We start from the raw sequence: 10,284 nt of genomic DNA, 5'->3' as shown, positions 1-10,284 counted from the left end.
GTCCGCCTGCAGCCCCGCGGAGCCGGCGGCGACCGGCAGCGCACGGCGGGGCTTACCCCCGCGGAGGCGCAAGATTCTTGCACCACCGCGGCGGGGAGGTCAGCAATAAAAAAATAGATGGAACTTTTTGGCCTCTCCCCATGACACCCCCCACCCCGTAGAAAAACGCCCCCTGCCCCCGGGCCCGGGCCGGGATAGTTATCTGGTGAGCGGCGCCTCCTCCCGCTGGTCCGGCGATGCGACGGCGGCCTTACTGAGCACGGCGGCCGAGTAAGGCAGGAAACCGCTCTCAGAGCGCTGCCCCGCTGCTGTGCAGGGGAAGTCGGCGGCGGAGGAGCCCCGCGATCCCAGCGCCGAGGCCGCCGCTGCCGCTGCCGCCGCTGTCTGGCTGCTGTGGCAGCTGAGGCAAGAGCAGGGCGCAGAGCCTCCAGGGGGCCCCGAACCCGCCGCCGCCGCAGCCGCAGCCGCCGCTGCCGCCGAGGCGGCCGCGCTACTGTTGAGGCCGGCGGCCGGCGCCTGGTAGAGGCCAGGGTGTCGAAAACTGCAGAGCAGCTCGGGGCGGGAGTAAGGGTGCGAGAGGGCGCGGAAGGTGTCCAGCGGGCGGATGGAAGTGGCGAAGGGCGCGGCGGCGGCCCCCGAGGCGGCAGCTGCGGCGGCAGCAGCGGTGACCCCGACGTGCGGGTAATAGTGGAGCGGGACGTGGGAGTGGAAGGGATAGGGCAGGCTGCCTGTCGCCGCTGCGTGGGTCATCATGTAGGTGTAGAAGCTGGGGTCGGCCGGGTGGGGCCAAGACATGGCCAGACGCTGCCGTTTGTCCTTCATCCGCCGGTTCTGGAACCACACCTGCGCGGAGAGACAAGCACATGCAGCCTCAGATCCACGGCCCGCCGTACCCGCTCCCGCCGCTAGCACCGGAGGGCACCCACCGACACCCACTGCCAACACGGCGAGGCCTGCCGCGTCGCTAGTCGGTGACCCTTCTCCTGTCCCGAGCCGTCGCCCTGTGACCTTGCCCGAAGGGAGCGGTCGGCACCATCCCTCTCGGCGCGCAGGGTATCACTTCCATCTGAATAAAGGCTTTCCCCACGAGCCATCCGCTTCCCCTCCCCTTCCCCCTCCCCGGACTACGTCTTTACAGTACTGACGCGCTCATCCTTCCATGTACAATGGCTGCGTTTATTTTATCTAGGGCGATAAAAATTAGGAAAATAATTTTTTTTAAATATAATCAATGTGTTTTGTGCGAAGAAGCAAGTGGACACAAGGGCTGATCGCAGCAAAGGGCCCGGCGAGTCCTGGAGCCAGGCCGGCAGCAGGCTCGAGGAAGCCGAGCTCCGCGGCACTGTGCTGGGGCCGGGCGATCCGAGCGCGCAGGACGCTGCGTACCTTGATGGTGGTCTCGGGGAGGTTGAGGGCGGCGGCCAGCTCGCAGCGCCGCGGCCGCGACACGTAGTTCTCACGGTAGAACTCCTTCTCCAGCCGGGCGATCTGCTCGCGGGTGAAGGCGGTGCGGTACCGACGCACCTGGTCGGCCCCCGCCGCCGAGCCTCCCAGCGCCCCGCCACTGCTGTGCAGGCTGCCGATGGGGGCGGTGGGAGCGGCGGTAGGGGTGCTGGGCGCCGGGCTGCTCTCCGCGTAGCCTGCGGGGCGAGCGCACAGGGGTGAGAGCGGGCAGGAGCGCGGCCCCCCAAACCCACACAGTAGGAACGAGCCCTCCCCGCCTGCCCTCAAGGCCAGCTGTCGACCTTGCGGATCTCCGTCGCTCACAGAATCGATAACGCTGAATTTTGGGGGGCTGGTTTGGGGGGGCAGTTTTCCGAGTCACTTCATAACCACGTCGTTCCCCGTGGACGGGGCGGGTTTGATGGTTGCAGGGCAGCTGAGTCCCGGAGAGAGGGGGCGAAGGCAAGGCCGGGCTCGGCGCTAGCCTTGTCCCGGTCGGCTGCAGTTCCTAATTTCGTTTGAGACGAACGAAATAAGAACAGCCATAAAAGCCTTTTTATTTTTTTTTTCCTTTCCTCCACTGTTACGTCGAGGATCCCTTCCTTTCTCTGGCACATTTGGCAAAAAGGCATGCACTGTGGCCCCTTACAAATGTACAGCTCACCTGGCTCCCCCTCCCCAATTACAGCAATAACCACGTTCCATCGCCATGCCCCGCAAAGCATGGTGAAGGGAACAAGGCTGTTTCAAACCCACTGTTGCAAGCAGAGGAAAAGTGAACAATGCCCAATTACCCCAAGGTGGACACAGACGGCTCGTTGCATATACACAGTGAAGGACATACATGGACAAGACAAATATGGACAATTTCCTCTCACTCCTCTCTCTCTCTGTAGTCTAAACTATGTATGCATATACACATATATACAGCTAGAGAGACACAGAGATCTCCAAGAGCACGAGGAAAAATAAGGAGAAAGCTTCCCTAAATATAGGTGGGTGGATATTTGTGCCCACATATATTCTGATTATGTATCTACATACCAATGTATTTGGGCATGCACACACGCACTCACCCGCAGAGGAACTGCCCGGGCAGTATGTTTTGGCTATCAGGATAGTACAGTAATCGCAATAATATTTTACAGCCTGGAGCTCTGTCTTCACAGAAGAGAGAGCACCGGTGCAGAGGCGAGCAACTTTGCGGTTGGCAATAGGTTTGCTTTGTTTTTTAAAGTCGATTTGCAAAGTGCAGGACTGAGATGGAGAGGATAGAGGAAGAGTTACCTTTGTTACTGTTTTCCTTCAGCTGGGAGGCAGTCAGACTGGCTGGGGAGCGGAGCGCGGAGCAGCCCACCTCCACATCACTGTTCATATCTGCCTCTTGAGCAACTTCGGAATAAAGGTTGATTTTCTTCCTGCTTTCCGACGGTGGTATTTCGGGGGAGACGGTGCTTTCACTGCCGGGATGCTGAAGGTTGAATAAAGTGTCTATTTCAAATTTGCTTTTGCCAGAGATGTCCCCTATAGCGCTGTGCAGGGAGGCGGCAGTCAGTCTCGGGCTGAGGCGACCACTGTGCGGAGAATTTTCAAGGGCCTCCAGCACCGCATTTCCAGCTGAGTCTGACAAATTTGAGAGCCTTTTGCCAGCTGTAGGGCTGTGCAGCCCTCTCTCCATCAGGATCATCTCTTTTCTTATTCTTTCCATCATCTCAGCTTTATAAAAAATGTCAAAGTTGCAGGGCTGGTCCTGTACTAATGATGAGCTGCAGCAGGGGCTAATTCACATTCAGCCCGGCAAGTGTCTCTAAATATTATTATCTCTTTTTGAGGGAGGCGTAAAAATTGTGGGATGCCAAAGCGAGAGAATGACTGGTCAAAATGACCCATACATCCTTTCTAGCCCGAAATGTCATTCATCAAAAAGTGGTGCTCGTCATTAAGGTACGAATGACGCTGTTCGAATAATCATTTATTGTAACAGGTTTATAAGCAAATAAATACAAGCTCCTGTCAGTGGATAATGAAGGCGGCTTCAGAGCAGACAAATATATCCAGGTGGAAAGAAAGAAAGACAAGAAGTGAGGAGTAAAGCTCTTGTCCTTAGCTTGATCAGATCTTGCTTGAATTGCTCTGGGGTTTGGCCTCTGGGGTGGAATTGACAGTCTGATTAATAAAATGAGCTGTGCAACATTTCCCCCTTCATTTAGGTGCATCATTATGCTCTGATTTTTGTTTTGTTGCCTTTTAGGTCCTAATGATGCAGCTTCTTTCTCATTTGTTCTCGGACAGAACTACATGCTAAGTATTAGATAATCCTTTTCTTTCTTATTATTTCTGAGACCGATTTTAGATCTCAACGTGAGAAAATGCTGGACCAGAGGACCAAGAACTTCTTGCCGCTGCTATCCTTTTACTTTTCCTTCCTATTTCCAGACAACATTAACACTTTTATTTAGTAATTTATACTGACACCCCCAAGCAACCCTTCACGCGCCCGAATCTTATGCCCAGACTTGATAAGACAGGTGCTGCTGGCACGCACCTATTCGAGTGCACCTAGAGCAGTTGCCTGGAGGTTTAAAAAAAAATTCACATAATCTAGTATTTCACAATTTAAATATATTTTTCTTCGTTGAGTCCTTAAGGACACATTGTATTTAAATATTATCTCCTTTTTACTTTCTATAATCCTACATATCCATGAATCTAGCCTGCAATTTTTCTCCCCTCTGGGGCAATACTGACTGTTGTACGGTGTGATGGGGGCGGAAATAACCGAAGGACATTAGATGCCTTCGTGATTTAAAACACTTCGTGGCCGTGTGATTTCGTCCTTCCGGCAGGTTTCTCTCCAACCCTCTGCTTTTGCCCTCCCCACCTCCAATAACGTTTAAGCATTTAAAAGTAATAATTAAAAAAAAAATTCTAGACAATAATAGATAGGAGTTTGTTGCCTACAGGCTTCGAGATAGCAGAGATGTCATCTCTCACACTCTCTCCAAAGTTACCTGTGGCTCAGTTAGCTCATCTCTCCACTCTGCGCCGGGTTCCGCGAGGCAGAGCGTCTCCGCGCTGCAGGGGACAAGGGCTGTTGCGCTCGGAGGACGGGAATATCGGAAAGTCTCCCTTCAGTGATAACTTTGCTAGTAATAATGACTCTGATGGCAACCATTTAAACGAAGATAAATCCTTTGTCGTTAACATTTCTGGAGTGTGCTTCGATAGCTGCCCAGCCTTTATTCTTGTGATTTTTTTTTTCCACCAACATCACTTAATATTTAGACCCCGGGAACGTGAGTTTCATCGCCCGAAGAAACACCACAGTGTTTCATGTGATTAAACATGGCATTGATTTTTTTGAGAGGAAAGCTATTCCTGCTAATCTTAGTCACATCTCCTAAATTCTTGTGCTCTTGCTCATGACTCATAGCTCGAAAATGGGATAGTTGACAGATTTCTTTAATAACGTGTTAAAGTTTCCCTAAACATTACATCGAATATTTAGGAAACATTCTAGGTGTTGTTTGCAAAATCCAGCCTTCCATTAACAAGCGTTTTATGCCAGCCTTTTGAAATGTGAATTTAGACTGCAGTGTGGTGTCCTGCGTTTTACAGCCCCCAAACCAGAGAAAAGTAAATATCAACTTCTCCTTGCCTGCGGGCGCGGTGGTGCAACGGGTCGATGCGGAGAGACGCAGAGCGGGCCACAAACCGGAGAGCTCGTACGGGGTCCCTGGCCGGGCCGGGCACGGACGCTCCGCGCTGCTCTCACTCGAGATCCTGCTCGAATCTTGCCGAGAGCGGCCGGGGGGCTGGGGGGCAGGCTGCAGCAACACCGCCCCGCCCGGCGTGCCCAGAGGCAAGCAGCCTCGCCGGGGTCCTGCCACCCGCTCCGCGCCCGGTTTCCCAGCACCGGCGGCCCGGCAGCCTGGCGGGCGGAAGCCTGAGGCCGGGTTTATTGCTGTCGTTTGGCGCCCTCGTCTGTTTTCTCATGGGCTGTAACTGAGCGAGCTTCTTCCCCAATGCTTGCTAACCAGGGCCGAGAAGTCACATCGCCCAGGCACCCGTGTGTGTACACAACCAATGGCGGCACAACTTTAGACTTTGGTCTAAAGGAATGTTGCTGCAGCTCTGAAAAGGAGGGGACGCCTTGTGTGCTGTTCGGAGCGGATGGAAAAGGTTACTCGAAAAGTCCAGTGTGACGAAAATAAGCTACAGGCAAACACGTTTGTAAATGAACCTTGTTAGAGTCACGTTATTATTTTTCACCTTTTAAAAAATACTGATAGTTTGGGTTATGTACAATTTATATAGCTGGATTCATACGCCAGGGAAATAACATGTTATAAATTGTTATGAATATTGTTATGATGTTGATAATCTTCCACTAAGCAGATGTGAGGTAGCAAAGCTCCCCACCATGCAGTCATTTCACCCCAAATCGTCAACCCTGCTATTAGTTTTCCGGTATTCATATTCCCATGAAACTAGATGCAGTTACTGCACTGATGGGGTTGGGGGTTTGGTTGGAGTTTTTTGTTATTGTTGTTTGGGGGTTATTTTTGTTGTTGTCAGGTTTGGGGTTGTTTGGTTTGGGTTTGGTTTGGGTTTTGGTTTGTTTTGCGGGGCGGGATTGTGTTTATTTTTTGGTTTTGGTTGGTTGGGTTCTTTTCAAAAGCAATAGCACAGCCTAAAAATCCTTTGGTATATGTTTATAGTTCTTCAAAACCAACAGCTCAGCCTAAAGAACCTCCGATATTAGTGGGCAAAGGGGCAGGAAGTTCCAGAGACCGCTGAAATATTCAAGGTTCTGTCAGGCGCTGTTTACTTAGTTGTTCTCGTAAGTTTAACTAGCTGTTTAGGCCTGTGGCAAGCTTCTTTTAATTTTTACCTTGAAAGTTATTACTCGAGGCATCAAAGAATATTTCAGTGTCCGTGTGTTAAATCTTACCCGGGAAAGAGGTCCTGTAACTTAATTGAACTGAAGTTAGTATTAAATCATGCAAAACCATTTCCGTCAGCTTTTGAACCACTCAGAGCCTGCTTGGGAAGGGATATCTGCTTCCTCCTATAACCGCGGGTCAGCCTTCCAACGGCAGCTAGAGGAGGCGCGCAGCGCGGGCGGGCTTTCCGCGCCAGGGCAAGGGCTGCGGCAGCAGGTCGCGGGACGTGCGAATGCGTGGGCAGTTTGTCCCAGTAGGCGCAGCGGTAGCGGCACTGCTTCTAGCATGGCGAGGCCACGGAGCAATAGCGACCGCTGTGGCGTCAGGCGCGGCAGCGCCACCTGGCGTCATGGAGGCGGCAGTGAGCGGCGTGGCCGTGGATGCTACCCACCCTCTCTATCCTGCCCGCCGGCGCTGCCCGTCCTGCTGTCTGGCCCTCCCCACTGACGCTGCCACTCTGCCCAGGCTGCCCCTCCGGAGGCCTCCTGGCAGCGCAGCTGCCGCTCAGCGCGGACTGTCCCTTCCGCTCAGTCTATATACACAAATATAAGGCCTCTTACCTGCGTGTTCAATCCTGATTCCTCGTGAAATATCACCCGACAGTGGTGAAGGACACGAACACAGCGTGTCTCACGCGGGTCCTGCCCCACAGTCCCTCCGTACGCTACCCGGGCTAATGATTAGACAATGCCTTTCGGGGCTACCTTACACACAAGTACTAAACTATAAAGCTTTACTCCGGTCTCATAGCTATTCGGCCCATATTTCACTTTAGGTCGCAGCTGAAGTAGGTCGGAGAACTCGTCCCAGGTCGCGGTCCCCAAGGTCTCCACGCTACAGGGAGCGAAGGTGGGAGTCAAGGAGCAGCCAGCATCGTCCCTTGACCCGAGAGCTCAAGTTCAACGCCCACAGTGCTCAGCTGCCTATCAACGATGTTCCAAGGCCATGCAGAGTCTCCCAGGAAAACTTTTTCCAACTCGAAGTGGATTTTTTAAGGATAAAGTAAATAAAGAGATGAGAAGCTGTGGCAGAGAGCTGAAGAAAACAAATAGCTAAGTAAATTTTCCTGTCTTGCCGTTGTATATTTTCATTACAGTAACTATCCTGTTTTCAAAAGTTCTTCTGTCTAGCTATTACAGTCCACACAAGTTAAAAAGCAACAATAGAACGCAGTGGGGGAAGAACTGGGGGAAGTATAAACGGAGTGGTTTTCTCTTAGTTTTCTTTCTCCGTTTGTCCTGGACGACCTTTTATTTTTTTTTCCTACAGCAAACACTAACAAGAGAAACAACATCCTGAAGACACAGTAACCATCGGCAAATTCTGCCAAGGGACATGATGAAAAAAAAAGTTTGTTTTTCCTTGGGGACACCAAGGGGAAGACAGACAGAAAAGGGGGGAGAAAGTCTTTTCTAAAAGCTTGAGTGGAATACTAACTTTGTTAATTCATGGGAAATGTATTTAAGGAAACGAGCTAATTTCAAGAGAGGGATTTTTTTTTCCCCCTTTTCCAACTGGAAGAACACGGGCACTTTCTGCATCGGTGTTATCTAGCTCTTCTGTTGCGCAGATCCCCGTGCAATATGTCAGTGGAAAATGCAGTAAGGCTTCTCGTGGCGCCGGGCGCCGCGCGGGAAGCGCCCTACAGGCAGAGGCCAGGCGAACGCCGCACGTCGCCCTGCCTGCCGCGGAGCCAAGTCTCGGTGGCGACTGTCTCCCCTGATCAGGACAGCCGGGGGCTTGCTCCGAACCTAGTCTGGGACACGGGCCGCAGCATGGAGCCCTGCACCCGGATGCGTCCTGCCACTTTGTAAACTGGATTGATGTTCTCAAAGATCCGACCTTAGTTCAAAAGCTTATGTTTTATATTCGTGTGCATAACATGCTGCCGTGCAAGGCAGTCCTGTTTTCTACACCTTCCTCAAAACGGCTCGTTATGGAACTGAGATTAATCATAAAGGCGGTTAAGGGCAGAGTTCTCTAGGACAACGCAAGGCTCTTGCTAGAACAGAGGTCTCGACAGGGCTGTTCTCTGTAGGCGTCTACTTGGATACACTGTCGTTTGCTTTGATGTAACGGAGCTCAAAAACCTCCGAAACCCTGTGCTTTAGGTGCTTCTTTCTTTCGACGGCGTTATTTGAAGCGCCGTGACGGGAGAGAAAATTTCACATTTATTGCGAGAGGAAACACAAGGAGAGATGGGAATACAAATGGAAAGATGTTCAGAGAAATCAAGTCTCTCGTTTCTCAGGACTTCAGTTTATCAGGAGTGGTTTCAGTAATGCCTGCAGGGATCTAAAAGGATGAGAAACTTGTGCTTCCACAAAGCGTCTTCCTAGTTACGTAGGGTTTCATGTCCTGAGGGGAGATACTGATTCGACTTGTAACCAAGAGAAACACCTAATCACGTCTGGCACACTTCTTAGCTGCTTATGAAAGATGAATAGTAATTAAGTATTTAGAGCTAATGTAGGTGACCTCGAATTTGCCATCCTGTTGTTGCTGTGATTACTGACACCCGTTTGTCACTCCTTTATCCCGCTTCCAGAAACTGCCTACGATTACTAGACTGGATACAAGACAGAGTTGCGGGACGGGAGGCTGCTGCGGAATCTGCCGCGCCCGCGGCTACCCAGCAGCCAGAGGTAGGGGCCCGCAGGGAACTGCCCTGGCACTCCCAGTCGTGTCAGCACTGAGCTTCATCTCTGCGTCGCCTGCGGCTGCCTCCCTTGTCTCCTGCTCCTGAGCGTTCGCTGGGACAGTATACACGACTGTATATAAGTTCCAGCGGGCGCGGAATTTCTCTACCCCGCTCCACAGAGCTGTCGGTTTTCTCGGTAACTCGTTGCCCTCAGTGCCCGAGGCATGGTTTTGCATCTCCAACACACAACTGTGAAGCGACAGGAAATGGCCCAAAAGCGACAGGGGCTAGGGTTGGGACTGGGACTAGGACTCGTTTGGGGATCTTTATCCATTTCCAGCTCTTCCCACTCCTGCGATTTTCAGCAGGAGAGTCCAGGGAAACGACAGAAGGATCTGCCACAGTCTTGGGAACTCACCCCCAGGAACAAACCGTCAGCACGAGCAAATGCTGCTTTTTAACTGGGCTGCCTCACCACGACATGAACTGACACTGCAAGGGAAAAAAACCAAAACATACCTAATGAGCGCCAGGTTGTGATTTTTCCTGAATGGTAGCAATATCTAGGGAGGACTAAATTGGCATCTCCCACAGACCGAGAGCTCAGGGGAGCCGGGGACCCTTTCTGTCTTATAACAAAGCCCTTCTTCTTCATATATCCCTGGGAAAGAGGGAGGTGGGGAGGATGGGATACAGAGTGTCGACCTTTCCTCCCTTCCGCAGTCACAATAGGCTGGTGGGAAAGATCTCGCCAAGAATACAGTCAGATCCCATCCCGCGGCTTCAAAAGGACCAGTGCCGGACGAAGGGTCCTCTGCTGGCCCTTTTGAAGCCTTTGGCAGGAAGAAAGGGGGGATGAAAGTGACGAGGGTGAGGCTGCGCCGCGGTGGCATCCCTGCCACCCGCCCAATCCCTCCCCAGCGCTGGGGCCGCGCCGGGGCGGGAGAACGGCTGCGGGGCGGGTGTGGGAAGAGGGGGGGGGGGGCGCTGTCGGTGCGGACAGGGGGGCTGAGAGGCGAAAGGGGCAGTGCGGGCAGCAGGAGGGTCACATGTTCGACGGCAGCCTATGAGCAGCCCCCCGAGCTGCGGCAAACTAATCTGGAGCTGGCCGCCTCCACCCCCGTCCCCCCTCCCAACCTGGACTTCGTTTTTATAAACGTACCGCCAGGATCCAACCTGTTGGAGGAAAATAACCATTTGCATCATGCCCAGTCGGGGACCGAATCGCTGTCGCCGCCCGCGATGTGCAAGGCC

At 52.6% G+C, this 10,284-nt stretch overlaps 1 protein-coding gene across 1 annotated transcript; it reads right to left on the bottom strand.

The window, feature by feature from the left end:
- Nucleotides 1-198: 198 nt before the first annotated feature.
- Nucleotides 199-3,154, bottom strand: EVX2 (even-skipped homeobox 2). The gene is made up of 3 exons (XM_054381373.1): nucleotides 2,731-3,154; nucleotides 1,387-1,640; nucleotides 199-843 (listed from the first exon to the last, which is right to left on the bottom strand). The coding sequence occupies exons 1-3, from the start codon at nucleotides 3,152-3,154 to the stop codon at nucleotides 199-201; spliced, it is 1,323 nt and encodes a 440-aa protein (XP_054237348.1).
- Between the last annotated feature and the right edge of the window lie 7,130 nt (nucleotides 3,155-10,284).

This window comes from Indicator indicator, chromosome 5 (assembly GCF_027791375.1).
Source record: "Indicator indicator isolate 239-I01 chromosome 5, UM_Iind_1.1, whole genome shotgun sequence".
NCBI lineage: Eukaryota > Metazoa > Chordata > Aves > Piciformes > Indicatoridae > Indicator > Indicator indicator.
This window is presented reverse-complemented; position numbering and strand designations above follow the sequence as displayed.

Bases quoted from the DNA above. Each gene is read 5' to 3' on its own strand.
- EVX2 (XM_054381373.1), bottom strand. From the start codon at position 3,154: ATGATGGAAAGAATAAGAAAAGAGATGATCCTGATGGAGAGAGGGCTG. The intron at 1,641-2,730 runs GTAACTCTTCCT...CTCGCCCCGCAG, and splicing joins GAAGGAAAACAGTAACAAAG to GCTACGCGGAGAGCAGCCCG. The intron at 844-1,386 runs GTACGCAGCGTC...CTCTCCGCGCAG, and splicing joins TCCCCGAGACCACCATCAAG to GTGTGGTTCCAGAACCGGCG.